The following is a 19,556-nucleotide window of genomic DNA, read 5'->3' on the forward strand; positions in this document are numbered from 1 at the left end:
GCCAGGCAACCTTATGATTAGGACAACAAGAGCGAGAACAAACTACAAAATAAATTTAATAAACACTATGTATACTTATCTTGTACACGGGCCGGAGAGTAAATTTCGATAGTAATAATAATTTTATTTCGAGCGTCTTATCGGTCTCATTTTGTCAGTATATTTTGATTTTTTATTGTTTTGTTTTAGCTTATTTTGTTTTGTTAATAACTTTCTATGTTATTATCAGAAACTAAACAAACATATTTAACTTAATTACTATTATAACTATAGATTATCCTTAATTATTATTGAGTATTATATTGTTATTTTTATTATTGAACGACAGGAAAAACAGATAGAGGCTTGACATACGAACAAATGACAATGTAGTGGTCCTATGAGTATTTCTTTTCTTCTTTTGAGATACGGAGTCCTAAAATTCTTTAATTTTTAGACAACAGGCGACAACTCTTCTACCCTCTCCTACGATCTTCATTTCTGGTTGGGAAGCAAAACTACGCAGGACAAGAAGGGTGCAGCAGCTATACTGACGATAACCCTGGATGACCAGCTCGGAGGGAGAGCTGTTCATCACAGAGAGGTTCAAGGACACGAGACCAGCCATTTCCTGGGGTATTTCCAGCCTGGTAAGCGATCTTGTGACAAGTTAGCCCTTGCCTGAAATCTCACCTACTGGTAAGTGACGATGCAGTCTAAGTTGGTAAATTGTTAGGGCATGGCAGTTATGCCATATTACCAATCGATTTCTACGCGACATCGTACCGGTACGCTTAATCGCTTAGCGGTATTGTTGAGCCTTTTTATGAGACCCATAGTAAGCGACCACGTTTCAGATCCGTAAGTCAACACTGGCAACACGCACTGTTGGAAGACTTAATAACATCGCCCCGGGGCTTCACCATATCAACCCATTACCGGCCCACTACAAGGCACGGGTCCTTTCCCATAATGAGGGTTTAGGCCTACCACGCTGGCCCAGTGCGGATTGGTGGACTTCACACGCCTTAGAGAACACTTTGGAGAACTCTTAGGCATGCGGGTTTCCTCGCGACGTTTTCCTTCACCGTTAAAGCAAGAGATATTTTATTTACTTAAAACGCACATAACTTAGAAAAGTTAGAGGTGCGTGCTGGGATTCGAACTCAGCTCCCCGAAAGTGAAGTCGAACTCCTACCCACTGGGCTATCCACTTCATAGCATGTAATTGATGATATCTTTGTTCAAGCTATCAGATACCTCGAAGGTGGCAATGAATCTGGCTTCAATGAAGTCGAGACCAACGCTGGCGCTGAGAAACGACTTTTACAACTGTCCGGATGCGAGAACATGAGGATTGAGGAGGTTACTATTCCTTTTATATTTATGGATGACTGGCTGCGCACGCGCATTTACCTGCAGTGACTAAGTCATTCAGTAAGATAAGGAAGGGCGATATTTGATGTAAATATAAATCATCCTTGGGAACTTACGTTTGTCCAGGATACAAAGTAGCCTATGTTACTCTACTTGCTTTCAACTCTATGTCAGAAGTAAAGTTGATTGGTTGCTTTTAAAAAAAGAACAAACAAAGAAACAAGAAAAGAATAGAAGTATACTTTTATCATTGGTAAACAAACGGTTTTGGTCGCTGCCCTTCCACCGGATTTTTAAAAGCATTGCAGACTGCAACGAAGACCGCGGGCTATCGTATCTTTATAATTCCTAAAGCAGTTTCGCGCTACCAATTTAAAGTTAAAACAATGTTATAAAACAGAGATAAAATGAAATGATTGCTAACCGCTCCGCTCCTTCATTGATTTTCTTAAGTCTTCTTCTCGGTAGAATTTGCCTTCCAAACCTGCGGTACAGTTGACATTTAATGGTGCATAAACAGACAGACTTGACATACAAAGGTGCTTAAATTAGGCCTACTTTTATTAAATACATTTTGAAGATATACTTCTTTTGGCGCGTTAGGTTAGATTAGAAAAATTACGACCCCTCGAGGGGAATGTTTAAGGGCCCTTTTCAGGGCCACGGGCTAGTTGTTGTTGCTTTTTCTTTCCTGTCGTTGTTTTTGCTTTCCTGTTGTTACTGTTTTGGCGTTATACTGTTGTTATTGTTGTTATTTACTTTTGAGTATTGGATAAAAGTCATTGGCTGGCTTTTTACTGTGCTGTCTCTGATTGTCAGCCCGCCTGGCTTTCCGGGCGGGTGGACCATCGGAATCGAGATGGCGCACCTAGTCCTGAGGTGCTCGGATCCCAGTTCTGGCGAGGTACTCGCGCCGTGAGGAACCGGTTTGGCCAAGCTCCCGAAATTCACCGGTGTCACGGGGTTCGACCTCAATTCCTATGGCAGAACTTAGGGCGGCGGAGGAAGAGACGAAGGAGACCGCCTTGAGTCGGTTTCTCCGAGACCGCGTGGTGGGTCCATTATTCAGTTGGCTACTAAATCCGACCATCTGAAAGGGCGTGAAGAAATTCAAAGAGGCGGCTTTGGAGCTTCAGGCCATTGTGGACGCCCTCACCACAAGGAACGAGGCCGAAGAAACCCGCCGTCTGCAGGCGGATAACACCAGTCTCCACTCTAAGCTAAAAATTATTCGGGCGGAGCAGATGGCGTATCGGCGGGACTTCACCGAAATGAAGACCGCAATGGCCAAGGAGTCAGCGAGTGAGGCCACGAAGATGGCAGCAAAGGGAGCTGCGTGAAGGGAAGCGGAAACGAGTGCGCCATCTGCCTCGACCCTGCAAGCGGACGTTTTGAAGAAATTAAAAGCTTCCATAGTAGCCGCTGTTGGTAGGATGTTGGACGCCCGTTCTGCAGGGATTGAGGAGCGCCTCCTACCTAAGATAGAAAGGTATCGGCTCCTTCCAGCTCAGCTGGGACCTCACAGGCAGTTCGGGGCCTATCGGGTGGCCTCGTAGCTAGCCCGGCCTCAGCGTCACCTGGGGCATCACCGGCCCCGAGAGCGCCGTAGCAAGAAACCTGGTCGGAAGTGGTGAGCCAAAAAGCCAGGGCCAAAAAGGCCCCCACCGCTAGTCCCCCGACGGCAACATCGAGGCCCCCCTCCGCGGCGGCCCCTAAGCCCAAGCCAAAGCCCGATTTGGCTCCGCCCAAGACGGCAGCCGTCGTAATTAAGGAGGCGGCCAGTAAAGGCGTGACCTACGCTCAGCTCTTAGAGCAGGTGGAGAGAAGGGTAAACCTGAAAGAACACGGGATTGGCGCGGGGATATGGACTCGCCGATTTGCTCCGGGGCCAGGCTCTTGGAGTTACACATCACAATCTTGGACGGGGACTGACAGGCAACGAGCTCGGCGGAAGGTGCTCAACGGGGTCCCGCAGGGTTCGGTTCTTGGGCCGGTGCTGTGAAACATCGGTTTCGACTGAGCTCCTGCGGGCTCCCCATGTTGCCTGGGACGAGGGTGTTATGCTATTCGGATGACCGCCAAGTCACGGCCCGCGAGAGCACCTTCTCGGAGGCGTCCCGCCTGGTTACGGTTGGCACGTCCCTCGTGGTAAGGAGGATCCAGGCCTTGGGTCTGAGGGTCTCGGTTCCTAAAACCACGGCCCTCCTTTTCCCATGCAGAGGTCGAGGTGGAGTTTTAGAAGGCACTTCGAGCTGCTTGCGCCCAGACTCGTTGGAGCGGCAGCCGCTCTGGGAAGGCTCCTGCCTAACGTTGGGGAGCCGGACTCAGCCTGCTGACGTCTGTATGCTGATATAGTCAGGAGTATGGCGCTGTAAGGGGTTCCAATAAGGGTGCACGCACTGTCTCCGCAGAACATTACAATTCTGCGGCGACCACAAGGTGAAATCGCGGTGCGTGCGATACGGGGCTACCGTACGGTGTCTTGGACGGCATCCACACTTTTCGCTGGTTACCCGCCGTGGGACTTGCAGGCTGAGGTGCTCGCAGAAGAAGAGAGAAGAGAGCGAATCGCTACCGGTCAAGCATGAGGACTCGAAGGGAAAGACCAGGACTTGAGGAGATCGGGATACTCCGTACCCTCGGGAGGGAGGTCCTGGTCCAAAGATGGACAGAAGACCTTGAGTCCCCAGTAGCGGGCATCCGGACGGTGGAGGGCATCCGGCCCCACATAGAGCGAGCGAGAGAGAGCAGGTGGCTGAAGCTTTTCCCCTCCGCAGATACACAGATATGCGCATCTTATGCCACCCCCGTAGACACCATTGCGTACTTTCGGCGAACGCGCCGGGGCGTCAAAGTTGCATGCCACCGTGATCCTTTGACGCCCTAACTTGGGCGCAGGCGGCTCCGCTGGGTTTTAGTGGGTATTCTGGCTGATGCTTTACCAGCCAGCGAGTCCCACATACCCTGCTGGAGGCTGCACAGCCTCCGGCAGGGATGCCTAAACGCAATTTCCCAGCGTCAAAAAAAAAAAAAGGGTAGAAAAATGACGCGCGTGCATGGTAAAATTTACACTGTCACGAAAAACTGACACCCTGAAGTTATAAGGTTTGACAGTGTACACTTTAGACTGGCAAGTCTGCGTGCTCATTCCGTTTAATTGATTCAATTATACAAAAATCTCAACTTTTAATGTTAAGTGATACTTGGTTGTCCGATAATGAGCCTATTAGTATTCCAAATTTAACTATATTTAGTACGACCATTTCTTTAATTATGTAGAAATAATTTATATATTAAATATCTATTATTAACTATCTATCTATTATTATTTCTACATAATAAACTTTATTTAACTACATAATGCGTTATAATAAAACTTTCAAAATATTATATACCCTTTTTCTTTTGTTAGTTTAGTTTTTTCTACAAACGTTATTCTACGCGAAAGATAAATTTTGTTACGCCAAAGAAGTATAACTTTTAACGCGTGTACATAAGGAGACAAACGTTATTTTTTTATTTTTGATACTTATCATTAGAAGATACACGAAGGGACTATGTACGTAACAGGGTCTCCGTGTAAAACAGTCCGAAGGTTTGAGTTCATTTCTTCCTCTTAGTGATAATGAAAAACCGCAACTTAATTGTTTCAACGTCCCGGTAACCTAATTAAATTTCAAGAAAACCATTACTGATTCAGTGCGCTGAGAAACACCCTATAGCGAGTGCGAGTGGCGCAACGCGGCGGCGGGGTCTCCCACTATCTGATCATCATACTATTATTACATAATTACTAACCTCATTTATTATGTAAGCAGGTATTATTTTTCGTTTAAAGGTCGCTGGTACTTATAAAACTGTGAAATCTGATGAAGGCACCAGCAACCAAATCTTATGTTTTAAGAAGTATTGTTTCTTTATAAATCATAAACGCAATGTTTTTTTTTTTATATACTTAATCTAAAACTCTGCGTACAAACTATTTTTGGCCTAAATAAAGTTTATTTATTATTATTATTTATTATCATAACACTGGTATCTTAGAAAGAAAATTATAATTCTCCTTTTCCAATAACCAGGTACCAGCGGACTCCTCATCGCTAACTAAAGACCACTGCTTCATTTTGGAAGTGGAGCACGACATATTCGTGCTGATGCCGGAAGGCGCAAGGGCGACCCAGAGGCGTAAGATCATCAGCATCGCCAACAGTTTGAGAGATGACTACCATAATGGAAGAGCTTCTATTGAGATCATTGGTAAGGAGCTCTGACTCAATATACTATTTTGCCGTTGCGTGTTATGACGTGTTCTATCATGACGTGGTATGTCGTGACGCTATGTACCGTGTCGCCTTAGATCACGAGAGCTTGAGGGGTGACTACCATAATGAAAGAGATTCCATTGAGCTCATTGGCAATAACTCTGACTTAATATTCAATTACTTCTATTACGCCGTTGCTTGTTATGACGCTTTCTATGGAGACCCAGTCTGTCGTGGTGCTATGTGTCGTGACGCATTTAATCCTGACGGGTTCTGACTAGACCAGATAAATTGGTCACGATGTAGAGGTGGAAGATCACCAGCGTCGCTAACATCTTAACAGATGACTACCACAATCGAAGAGCTTCTATTGAGATTATCGGAAAGAAACTCTGACTCTATCCTACTTGTATATCGTTGTGTGGTGTGACATGTCATGATGCCATGGTTATGCGTTCTCTTGTAAACTGATCTTTATAAACGGAATATCATCAGCATAGCCATAGAAAATGGCTTGAAGGATCCCTGATTCATCTTGAAAGTTGCAAATGACAAATCTTTGGAACTTTGCCTTAGCATGCTATAACATATTATGACTCGTTCTATCGATACGCGGTCTGTTGTGATGTTTTTATCATTATGTATTTTATCGTGGCGTATTCTGCCGTGACGGATTGGCACTCTCATGACCCGAACTGTCATGAATCATGATAGTGATCATGACGTTGATGATTTTCCACCACTGTATTCAGTGGAATGGAGTCGAGAATAGCTTGAGTTTTATTTGGGAACATACAGGAATCATCACCCGCAGCCAATCAATGCCAACAAATGCCCACTGCTGGGCAGAGGCGTACTCTCCCTTAGGAGAGGCGGCTTTAGTAATTGTTTGTAGGACCCATTTTATTTTGCTATCACAATTCAATATGAATTGTGACCTACGTGATTTGGAGGTGTAATGACTTCTTTCGCCGATTCACCCAAAATCTCCCTTTTTCAGACGAATTCTCATCTGATGAAGATGTTAACCAGTTCTTCGAGGCACTAGGCTCGGGCTCCAAGGAGGATCTAATTGATGACGACTCCACACAAGTGAGTACACTTTGTACTTTGCAAAAGTCTGCAATAAAGAAAAGACAACTTTGCGAGATTTCGTAAAATATTTTTCGTAAAAACTTAATTTTGTTTTATGCAAAACTTAGTCTTGGTTTTTCTTTACATATATTTTATACTAGCTGTAACTCGTGAATTAGTGAGATACTCCAGCATGCAATCGATTCCCGGACCTCAATTTTTTCAAGAACGGTTTAGTAGTCGGGCCGCACCGCAGGCAACAAGTAAAGAAATGACCACATTTTTGTTTCTAATAATTTCGGCCTACATTTTGCCATATTTCTTATTGTTTCCTTAAAATAACAGATACTTACTCTCTATGTATAACTTATCAGATGACGCAAACGTTTTAATTTATTGGTTTACGCAGTATTGATTTGCAAAGCGATTGGAATTCTGCAAAGTCAAGCGCAATTTTTATAATTTTCTCATTTACAGATGTACACACGTGAAAATATGTCAACCGTGTACTTCTACAAAGTGCTTGTGGGTGATGAAATTGACTTGGTGCAGATTAACAAACCATTCAGGCAAAGACATCTTTCTTCTGAGGTGAGTACTTGTCAGACTTAGTATATACCCATAATTTTGAAGAGAGAGAGAGTTTGAGAATGAGAGTTTTTTCTTACTTTCCTTTTCTTTCAAATGATGATGATTGTATTTCAGGATGTATTCATCTTGGATACGCCATGTTCTGGAGTGTATGTCTGGCTGGGTAAAGACGTGGATCCTGAGGTGAAGCGAAGCTATAACAATATCGCGCAGCAGTATTTGGACGTCAAGGGCTATCCCGCTTGGGTATGTATGATATAGAAAACACCACGAAGCTAGGGTTCGCTCTTGCCTTTATTTTATTTATTTATTTATTCACTTAACACACGCACAACCAAAAAAACGATTTACAAAAGGTGTGGCCATAAACTTTGGGAAAAAAATAAATTTAAAAATATATAATAAGTTTATAGTTTAATTCGTATAATTCCGCCAACTGAAACAATTTAAATGTGTCGCTCTGTAACAAGAAAGATTTATTTCTTTAGTTTTATTACATTACGCTACATTCAACTTTTAGACAAATATTTAAAAACACTCCTACCTGTAACAACAAAGAAACGACATTTAAAGTTTATTTCTTAAGTAAATTCACAAATTGTTTTTTTGATTTATTCCGTTATGAACATTATAAGTCACGCAAAATGACAAATCAAATTGTCTATTTGAATGCCATATTTGTTACTGTTTTATCATAACTTTTTAACTGCTTTGCCGACGCCTTGGAGCGCGGGAAAATTTAAATTAGAGAATATTGAAACTCTAAAGAAATATACTTTCTTTACAAATATATATCTATATTTGTAAAGAAAGAGTTTTTTTAGAGCTTTGTTAGAGCTCGTGTAGCATCCTTTTGGGAAAGAATTAGGAACTCTAACAATGGAATACTTAGGGTCGTCTGTGAGGGGATGCCGAGTCCTATTTCAAACTATTGGCTGTCTGTTCATCGGGACTGGAACAAAAAATAAAATAAGAACCTATGACATCTGAAATAAGTTTATTAACTATTTCAGTTAGATGTAAGTTTTAATGTATACATTTAATTATAGATTTCTTTGTATATAAAAGCTGATATATGGGTTTATATGCCTTTAAATAAAAACTTTATTATTATTATTATTATTATTATATACACTGTGGCGTGCACAGGGGTTTTGACCAGGGTATGCATAAAGCAGGTACATGGCATAAAATGGAAAAATTTCCCTCCAATACGACTTATATCAAATAATTTGGGTATGCAGTGCTTTTGTGCATGTATGAAGTGCACGCCACTGTATACACATGTAACATATATACATTTGAAATTTAAATTACCGTTGAAATTTAATTGGTTTTTACAATACGTTATATGCGGAAGCAATATCATTGTTTAATTTCTATAGGTGCCAGTTACCAGGGTATCAGAGGGTTCAGAGAGCTGCACCTTCAAGCAGTACTTCCACAACTGGGACTCCGTTAAACCTGCAACAACTGGATCTGTTAAATCGATTGCTGCTCAAATTGGTGTGTAGATTCATAGTTTAAATTGAAATTCAAAATCTATTTGTTTTAGTCTTTCTGAAGTTATACTTCTTTTGGCGCGCTAGGGAATGTAAAAAACCGACACCCTAAAGAGCTATAGTCAACAAAGTAAAAGTAAGGACGTACTTCGGTCTACGTAAATCGGATAAATTGTAACTCACGATGTTTTCCTTAACCGTTTAAAGCAGTAATGATATAAAATATTTTTTATATTGAAAATTGGAATAATCTTCTCAGACTAGTGTATTGTCACCGTTCAAAGTGGGTCAAAATCGCGCCCAAAGAAGTCGGTTAAAAACATACAAACATACATACAAGTGAAGCTAATAAAAAGCGTGTAAAAAGAGTCTTTCTCCTGAACACAGGCCCTTCACAACCACGCTCTAATTTTGAGTTTGGCTGCGTGAGTAATCGAGCACATTTCTTAACAGAAGCTGGATTGTTCTCCGGAGATTCCGATGACGAGAGCGAGGCGTTTGCGAAGTTCGTGGGTAAAAGCGCTTCTGCAAGAGGCTATATGCCTGATGAAGGTGCCGGAGAGCTTAAAGTCTTCAGGTAAAGTGCTGAATACTGCTACATGAGTTATGAGGTTGTTAGAACGTAATTTTTATTGAAGTGAAACTTCTTTAGAATCGTTGTGATAGAGACATAAATACATAAATGTATAGGATTCAGCCAGCGAGGGAATGAGAGAATACATAACACATTTTGTTTCCTGTTTGACGGCCGATTGGCGCAGTGGGCAGCGACCCTGCTTTCTGAGTCCAAGGCCGTGGGTTCGATTCCCACAACTGGAAAATGTTGTGTGCGAAGAACGTGAATGTTTTTCAGTTTCTGTGTGTTTATATGTATATTATAAGTATTTATGTATATTATTCATAAAAATATTCATCAGTTATCTTAGTACCCATAACACAGGCTACGCTTACTTTGGGACTAGATGGCGGTGTGTGTATTGTCGTAGTATATTTATTTATTTATTTATTTATTTATTATTTGTTTAAGTTACCAAGGAAACCGAATAATATCTCGATAAAGAAACAAACACATAATAGGACAGAGTGAGATAGAAAACATTAAATTTTTTATTTATTCCAGTTACCATGGAAACTAAATAATAAACCTTACATTTATCCCAATAGTTCTGATACTCTACATCCACCTCAATCTCTCGTAGGATACTTTTGAGCAGTTGCACTTCTGCCGTGTGTGAATAAATTGCACAGGATTTATTTACTAGCTTCTGTCCGCGACGTCTGCGTGGACTTTATTAGAATTCAAAGTTCAAAATTCGTTTCTTTCAATTAGGCCTTTATTCTCATATAAGCACAACTCTATCTGTTTGTTGTGACTCTGCCACCGGTTCGGAAGGCAGATTCTACCGAGAAGAAGCCGGCAAGAAACTCAGCAGTTGCTCTTTTCCAACATCAACAATTTACATTTGACATTCAATTTCTATCTTGTGAGAGATGAAAGCGGAGCCGGATGCTTCCAAACAACTTTGTGAAATTCATCAGTTGTAATAAATGTGATAAACATATTCTTTAAACTTATGCATTGGTAGGTCCAAAATTACCCTAGGAATCATATTATAAAACGTATACTTAATCCCACAAATGACCTCTGTACCTTTTGCACACGATATGCAGATGTCACTAATTTATGACCATTTCTTTTGAGTCGACTGTTTATATCCACTTTTTGTTGATATAGACTAATATGTTCTTACTTCTACTATATTCTTCTTCTTACAAATACTATATTATAATTATACCTATTGTGAAGCTACAGTAAGTATACCTATTTCTTTAAACTTCTCACGGAGGGATTCGCGTGATTTAAGTTTCAATTTTCCCTCTAAATTTGTTAAGCCGTGTTTGCGTGATTGAGTAACAAACATCCACACTTTGACATTTAAAATATTAGTAGGATTTATGGGCCTCATAAGACGGCTTAGAGTCACTCAGCGGGCGATGGAGAGAGCTATGCTCGGAGTATCTCTACGCGATCGAATCAGAAATGTGGAGATTCGTAGAAGAACCAAAGTTACCGACATAGCTCAACGAGTCGCGAAGCTTAAGTGGCAATGGGCCGGGCACATAGTTCGGAGAAAGGATGGACGTTGGGGTCCCAAGGTGCTGGAATGGCAGCCCCGAACTGGTAAGCGCAGCGTTGGTCGACCCCCAACGAGGTGGACAGACGACATTAAGCGCGTCGCAGGTAGCCGTTGGATCCAAGCGGCTCAGAATCGTGGAACTTGGAACTCCCTACAAAAGACCTATGTCCAGCAGTGGACGTCTATCGGTTGATGTGATGTGTGATGATGATGTAGGATTTATCTAATACACTTTGTCGTACACCAAAGCATAGTAAAAAGTGTTAAAAGAATAATAATACAAATTTTCAGGCAGGTACAATAGGCAGCCTTACCGCTAACAAGCTATCTAAACCAGGCAAACTATAACAGTAAACAAGAGAAAAGTTACGGTATAGGGTTAGGGTGTACACAAAAAATAATTGAGGAAAAGAAACGCAAACATTTTAAACACAAATTACAATAGTTCTAACAATTAAGATACATCACCAATATCTATAAATACATAGGTATACTTATAATAAATTGTATGTCAAAAATATATTTAACATACAATAATTGTAAACATGCCTAATTTGTAGAGGGAGAGAGTTGCACAAGCGAGCAGCTTCAATTGTAAAGGATTTAGTATAGAAGAAAGTACTATGGGGAAGAGTTTTCATAAGAATTTTCTAAGTATCATCGGAACGGAGAGAGCGATAGTATAACCGAAAAACTCAAACCGTTCTTTCAGATAACGTACTATCTATATATCTATTCCTGCGGACCAAAGGTAAACAAACAAATGAAAGGTCATTCACCTAGTGAAGGGGTAAACAACATTTAAGTTTTTTATTTAAGTTTAATGAATTTTAGTCTTCTGTGAGAATTAAAAAAAAATATTGTTAATCTACCACTAAAATTCTAAAATAACCTAACCTGAATTCTAAAAAAAAAGCTACATATCTTGCCGGCACGTATTTGCTGACATGGTAAGCCACGGCCGATGCCTCGGAGACCAGAACAATATAAATTCAGAAATTAATAAGTTTGCAATAGTCGCTGTCAGGGATCAAACCCGAGACTCCCCACTTATATGACCGCTACACGCCCGTAGTGTCGACGCAAGTTAAATAAATAATTGTCTTGTCTTTCAACTACCAGGGCTTCAGAAGAACCAGAGGATATAACGGAGAGTGTAGCGGAATCACCCAAGCTTTACCAGAGTGATGTTTATGTAGTAAAGTACCAGTACAAGGATGAAAACGATGAGGAAGCGACCGTTGTTTACTTGTGGATAGTAAGTATTTAATAATAAACTCGCACCTGTGCACGCAATATCAATATTTAACAAACGGATTTCTAACTTAAAATTTCTCATTTTAGTATGTTATAGTTACTCGCTGCAGCTACTCGCGCCAGTTACTCGCTCCAGTAACTCGCTCCAGTTACTTGCACCAGTTACTCGCTCCAGTTACTTGCACCAGTAACTCACTCCAATTACTCGCTTAAGTTACTGGCACACTCGCTCCAGTTACTTGCACCAGTAACTCGCTCCAGTTACTCGCTCAAGTTACTGGCACAAGTTACTCGCTCCAGTTACTCGCTCAAGTTAATTGCACCAGTAACTCGCTCCAGTTACTCGCTCAAGTTATTGGCACAATTTATTTACACCAGTAACTCGCTCCAGTTACTTGCACCAGTAACTCGCTCCAATTACTCGTTCAAGTTACTGGAACAAGTGACTCGCTCCAGTTACTCGCTCAAGTTACTGGCACAAGTTACTCGCTCCAGTAACTCGCGCCAGTTACTCGCTCCTATTACTTGCACCAGTTACTCGCTCCAGTAACTCGCTCAAGTTACTCGCTCAAGTTACTGGCACAAGTTTCTCGCTCCAGTAACTCGCTCAAGTTACTTGCTCCAGTAACTCGCTCCAGACACTCGCTCCTGGTACTAGCACAAGTTACTTGCACCAGTCACTCACTCCAGTTACTCGCTCAAGTTACTGGCACAAGTTAATCGCTCCAGTCACTCGCTCCAGCTACTCGATCAAGTTACTGGCACAAGTTACTCGCACCTATTAGATCTTGTACAATTTACTGGCGCACGTTACTTACATGAGCTTCTTACCCGAGTAACTGGAGCAAGTAACTGGAGCAAGTGACTTCTGCCGGTAACTTGAGCGAGTAATTGGAGCGAGTCACTGGTATGAAGTACTTGCTCAAGCTTCTTGCTCGAGTTACTTGCCAAGGTTACTCGCTCGAGTTATGTGCCCTTGACACGCACACTATATCGAATGACGGGAATTTTCGTAATTTATACATTTCTTTATAGCAGAAATAGTTTAGCTATTTCGGCTTGAGTTCCATATTGTTGTTTTCCACTTGAAAATGTAATTTATTTCAGGGTAACACTGCAGATGATGACAGCAAGCAAGCTGGTGTAAAACTCGCCGGCGAGCTCGAAGAGGAACTGGAAGGCTACGCAACCATTGTGAAAATTCCACAAGGGAAGGAGACCAAGCACTTTTTGAGCATATTTAAAGGTACAGATATAGGAATAGATCATGCAACATCGAACCCCTTCCTTATTTGAACTATTTTCGCCAAAGATTCGCTGGGAGAGATCGCTTTAGCGATAAGACCGCCTTTGCACACCTAATCATGTTTTTACTGTACGGGAGCTATGGTGATACGCTCGACCGTAACAATAGGAAGATCTTCCTCCGAGCGGGTGATCGTGCTCGGGGACCGAGGTCCGAACATTCATCTTTGGAAGTTGTATAGGTATATAGGCATTCTTTTTCTATTTGACAATACACTAATTTGACAAGATTATTCCAATTCGCAATTTGCTGAATAACATTTTTAGTAATTAATATAATTTTCACATACAGTCGATAAGGCAGGAAAATTTCAATTTTTAACACTGTTCTTAATTTAAATTTATTAATTTTTTTTTTCTATTTTTTAGTTCTGTTTCCAAAACTAAAAAACACGCATTATAGGAATAAAGCGTGTTTTTTAGTTTTTTTAAACTATTATTTACTAGCTGTTGCCCGCGACTTCGTCTGCGTTTGATTTTGTTTTTAAAGTATTCAGTATCGCTAAGCCTTAAATGAGTATAGTTGTATATACATATAACATGTGACTGTCAATTAATTATAGACAAATAATTTGCAATAAAATAAAATTGTGACTTTACTTAAAGATCTAAGCTATCCTATCTCTTAAGTTGGACCAGACTGCTCACGGTGTGCCAATTTAATTTAAAATCGGTTCAGTAGTTTAGGAGTCCATCGCGGACAAACATCGTGACAGGAGATTTATATATATTAAGATTTACCATAACAGTCCCTACGCGGGTATTATTTAAAACAGGCCATTAAAAAGTAACAGCTAACGCCCTCTACCATCTAGTAGCTTAATGTTTTCTGTGGAATTTGTTAGGTACGGGAACGCCATCTGTTGGTAACGCCATAGGTTTTTTACATTGTTGGTAACGCCATAGGTTTTTTTACATTTGGGTCTAGATGGTGCTGTAGTAATTAGTAAAAAATCTTATTTTTTATAATGAAAATTGGAATAATCTTCTTAGATTAGTGTATTGTCATCGGTCCTCGATATGTCTACAAAGTTTGAAAGAAATCTGACCGTTCAAAGTAGGACAAAAACGAGCTCAAAGGAGTCGGTTACAAACATACACTATATACAGAAGAAGCTAATAAAAGCGTGTTAATAAACTGAATTTATAAAAATTTTTAATTATTTTATTCCTAGGAAACCTCATGATATTGTGTGGAAGCAAAGACGATGAATACAAAACTGAAAACTTCAAGAAGTCCTATGATGAAACGGGTGTTCGTCTGTTCAAGGTATTCTATCATCATCATCACATCAACCCATACCGGCAGCGCACGGTCTCCGGTCTCCTCCCACAATGAGAAAGGGTTAAGGCCGTAGTCCACCACGCTGGCCCAGTGCGGATTGGTGGACTTCACACACCTTTGAGAACAGTATGGAGAACTCTCAGGCATGCAGGTTTCCTCACGATGTTTTCCTTCACCAAAGTCAAATATTTCTTAATTCAAATAGGCACATAGATGGCACTTTTGATGCGTTGATTATATACAAAATGTGTACATAGCAGTGAGTAGTGATGGCGATAACTACATTCGTAAACTTAAAACTAAAGCTACGAGGGTTCGAAACGCGTCCTGGTATAAGAAGAAGCCCACAACAAACTTAGCCGGGTGTTCTTTTTGTTAGCATCATCTCACATTGCCACCTAGCCCCAAAGTAAGCGTAGCTTGTGTTATGGGTAACTAAGATGACTGACGAATATTTTTATGAATTAGATATACATAAATACTTAGAAGATACATATAAACACTGAAAAACACTTATGCTCACCCACGGCCTTGGACTCAGAAAGCAGGGTCGCTGCCAACTGCGCCAGTCGGCCGACTTTGTCATTTGAAAATACTTAAGAAGCAACATGGTTGGAGCAATTGTTCACACCCAAGCTTTTTTATCGTTTACGTTATCCTTTATACTGTAATAGGACTTTTCTATAAGCTTTCGCTTAAAAAAAACTGGTCAAACTCGGGACAACCAATCAGAGGAACACGGTGCGTTCATCACTGCGTCAGGATAGTCGACGAAAAAGCTCAATCTTTTACCTATTATTTTGATGAAAAGGAGTAGGTATGATAAAATCGGGAAAGTCACCAATTCCCATCATCAAACTATTTACGCTCAACAATCGGCACTGGGGTACTTTCCATTAAACAACCAAAGCAAGCAGTGGCGTGCACTTGATATATGCACAAAAGCACTGCCTACCCTAAAATGTATATATAACTCGTATAAGAAGAGGATTGCTGTCGTTTTATGGAATTTTTCTGCTGTATGCATACCCTGGTAAAAAATCCAGCGCGCGCCACTGAAAGCAAACTAATGTATATAAAGAGAAAGTGTGTGGGTATGTTCCGTATAGGCTCCGAAACGGCTGGACCGATTTCAATGAAACTTTCAGGGAATCTCCGGATTGACCTGGCGAGTAATCCTGTAAAGTTTGGTGACGATCGGAGCACTCCTATTTTTGAACTGTCAAACTGCAGCTTTCATTTACTGAAATGATATTCTATTGTTGGGTGTACATGGGTGTTGATAGTGATCTTCACCCGCTCGAGAAGAGAATAGAAGAGAATGAATACGGAGAGAATTAAATGATTTAATATATTATGAGACTTAAATTAAAAATTTAATGATGTAAGTTTATTGTTCAAATAAAATAAAGCAAAATCTAGCCCGGCGAAGCGGGCTGGGTACGCTATATTAAATAAAACATTCTCCAGGTTGAAGGCACGAAACTAGGAGTCGACATGCGGGCAATTCAAATGCAAGAGACAGCGGACTCTTTAGAGGAAGATGACATCTTCATACTTGAGACCCCAAGCGCTGTTTACGTATGGAGTGGAAAGGTAACTCAAATATTAATAATATATAATAATTATAATAATAATATATACTACGACAATGTATTGTCACATCGCCATCTAGCCCTAAAAGAAAGCGTAGCTTGTTTTATGGGTATTATGACGACTGATTTTATGAATAATATACATAAATACTTATAAAATACATATAAACACCCAGACACTCAAAAACATTCATGTTCATCACAGAAACATTTTCCAGTTGTGGGAATCGAACCCACGGCCTTGAAATCAAAAAGCAGCGTCTCTGCCCCACGCTGCGTATATATATATATTTTATATATATGCAGACGCAGCTTATTCGATGTATATATATACATGTACATTGAAAAAGCTGTACTCAGCCTCGCTTTACTATAGGTCAATCTGAAATTGATAAATGATTTTATATTTTATGAGTGAAACTTCTTTATAATCATTGTGATTTGAAACTCGATGTAACAAAAAAATGTCACGTTAAGGAAATTAACATACTAATTAATGTATAGGATTAAATTGGCAAGAGATAGGTAGAATAAACATGGAAACTGAATAATATGCGTAATAATATATGTAATACATTATTTTACATTAAAATATGAAATAAATCTTTAGCTTGGTAAAAAATTATTTACCTTAAATTTATCTCAGAACTGTCTCTGTAAAATAATAATAATCTTTTTTTACAGACATTACATCCATTTAAAAAAAAAAAAAAGTAAAATTATATTCATCCAAATCTCTCGTCATCGAAGACACATTTTTTTTAATAACTCGAACTCTTTACTTCTAGGAATCTAGTGAACAAGAGCAGGAAGCTGCCAAGACCGCAGTTACCTCGTTAGTTGGTGATGACAAAGAGGTGATAGAAATTAACCAAGGTGAAGAGCCTGAGGAATTTTGGGAAGTTCTAGGTAAGACAAGATTTTCTAATATCTTCAGAAAGATGGCGTTACTAATTTCTATCAAAAACCGCGGGTGGAAAAAACTAGATTCCCTCGCGGTGGGAGTCGATAAAAAAAGTAACAGTGTAGGTTTCTTCTCTATATTTTTTTATTATAAATTCTAGTTACGTGTAGTACGTATGAATAAATTAAAGGTCATTTTTCAGGGCATGTAGACAAACTTTGTTGTTCATCACATGCTTTTACTAACTCTCACAACTATTACTAACTGTACTTATTTTTAGTATAAAACCATCATAACAATTTTCTTTATTCATTAAAAACAACTATTATTATCTTGTAATAAAATCTTATTTTATTTAATTTTATTTATTTATTTGGGTTCACAAACAACAACACAGTATCACATTACACAATGGTATACATAGTAAGTACAAATACTTACTCACTGCGGCGTCAACTGCGTAAACCACATATTACAAGAAACATGTGTTAAGTGGGCTTATTAAAAACCTAATGAAACATTATTGTTGCAACAATTTCTACAAAAATACAAACAAAAAAAATGTTGGACGGATGAAATCTTATAATTACTTATTAATATATTGTGATCGCAAAACTTTGTCTGTAACAGTAATTGATTATCACCCGGAATAGTAATATATAAATTTAATGTTAAAAGTATTAAACTAAACGATCTATGAACTACTTAAAGGAGCCTATTCGCGTAGAAAAAATGTCTATATTATTAAAGTTCTCGCTATATGATTGTGTCATTCTAAATAATGGAGAACGTTTGCATGCATTGATACGACACTTAGTACTTACATAACTATTTGTAAGCTTAGTAATAAAAATGAACATGAGTCCAGAGCCAAACAAAATTATGGCATTTGCACAGCCAATGAGAATATAAACACAAGGTTTCCGGCAATGAGCTCAATGGATAAAGATCTGTAACCAAACCACCCATGACTTTTTTTCGAATAAATTCCAGGAGGACAACCAGAAGAAAATGTGGAACCTTCAGGGTGGAAATTTAACGCCAACCGTCGGGTTACCACCCCGCTGTCTCTCACAGCTGTATCAGTGCGACCTTCGGGCAAGATCAAGTACGAGGAGCTACCGCCTGGATTCACTCAAAAGGTTCCTAAAACTTTACATGTTTCCTCAGAGCAGCTCACCTCCTATTTAACAGCCATAATTTTTTTTTTTTAAATATACTACGACAATACACACATCGCCATCTAGCCACAATGGATGTGTGTATTGTCGTAGTATATTTATTTATTATTATTTATTGTAATAAGGCACTGTCGAGCGAGTGGTGCGAAAAGTATCTATTAATATCCAGGATCTTTCAAAATGTAAAATTCTCTCAATTTTCAGGATCTATCAGACGATGGAGCCTTTATTCTGGATGGCGGGGAAGAACTGTATTTATGGCTGGGCACGAATATTCCAGAGCGTGTCAAGGCTGCTAGACTCCAAATAATTGGGGTAGGTGCTTGATATAAAAAAACAACAGCAAGGCTGACTGAGTAACTCGAGGTCTCAAGATGCGCATCTTGAGACCTCGAGTTACTACTAGCTAAACAGTTAAAATTTTCAAAAATGATGTTTTTCTTATATACCGCTATAACAACAAATACTAAAAAACATAATAATATAAATATTTAAGGCGACTTCCATACAAAAAAATGATTTATTTTGCCGTTATAGATAATGATTTTAGGAATGTTTATAGATGAAAGAATGGTAAGGAAAACTACATGCTAAACGTGGCCGTTATTTTTTTAAATATTTCTAATGGTTTTCTAAATTCTACCAGGAGTACATAGAAGACGACGGACTAGAGCGAACGGTGGACTCTGCAATCGTAGTGACACTGAAACAAGGACGTGAGCCCGCCATCTTTAAACAGCTGTTCCCCGAGTGGGAAGATGACTTGTGGGAGGTGGGTATTTGTTTATATTGCCCAGGAATTAACACTTCTAATTCGTAATACTCATAATTTTCCCATATAATCTTTTATCCCGTATTTTAAATGCATTTTTTTTCATGACCAGGTGAACTTTGTTCCACAATGTATTCCCATACTAAAGTACCAATTTAGATATATATATTTTTTTTCTGCTGATCGTTTGAGTTTTTCCTTATTCTATTTCACAGAATTAAGACCATACAGAAGCAAAGTCAAAGTCAAAGTCAAAAATATCTTTATTCAAGTAGGCCCATAGGTGGCACTTTTGATGCGTACATTACATGAGTATTACGACACGACTACACTA

The 19,556-nt window shown here is 39.5% G+C and overlaps 1 protein-coding gene across 2 annotated transcripts in view; it reads left to right on the forward strand.

Annotated features, from left to right (window-relative positions):
* LOC120635621 (gelsolin, cytoplasmic-like) overlaps positions 1–19,556 on the forward strand; it is a 32,502-nt gene that overhangs the window by 12,490 nt on the left and 456 nt on the right. For both annotated transcript variants that reach the window (XM_039906647.1, XM_039906646.1), the window contains exons 3-18: positions 437–629; positions 1,229–1,344; positions 5,436–5,613; positions 6,619–6,710; positions 7,170–7,283; positions 7,398–7,529; positions 8,669–8,789; positions 9,239–9,362; positions 12,046–12,181; positions 13,288–13,426; positions 14,661–14,755; positions 16,241–16,366; positions 17,154–17,274; positions 18,263–18,411; positions 18,655–18,765; positions 19,097–19,222. In XM_039906647.1, coding sequence (XP_039762581.1) covers positions 437–629; positions 1,229–1,344; positions 5,436–5,613; positions 6,619–6,710; positions 7,170–7,283; positions 7,398–7,529; positions 8,669–8,789; positions 9,239–9,362; positions 12,046–12,181; positions 13,288–13,426; positions 14,661–14,755; positions 16,241–16,366; positions 17,154–17,274; positions 18,263–18,411; positions 18,655–18,765; positions 19,097–19,222 — 2,073 coding nt within the window. The remainder of the gene's footprint in view (positions 1–436; positions 630–1,228; positions 1,345–5,435; positions 5,614–6,618; positions 6,711–7,169; positions 7,284–7,397; positions 7,530–8,668; positions 8,790–9,238; positions 9,363–12,045; positions 12,182–13,287; positions 13,427–14,660; positions 14,756–16,240; positions 16,367–17,153; positions 17,275–18,262; positions 18,412–18,654; positions 18,766–19,096; positions 19,223–19,556) is intronic.

The sequence above is a fragment of the Pararge aegeria genome, chromosome 27 (assembly GCF_905163445.1).
Source record: "Pararge aegeria chromosome 27, ilParAegt1.1, whole genome shotgun sequence".
Lineage (NCBI taxonomy): Eukaryota > Metazoa > Arthropoda > Insecta > Lepidoptera > Nymphalidae > Pararge > Pararge aegeria.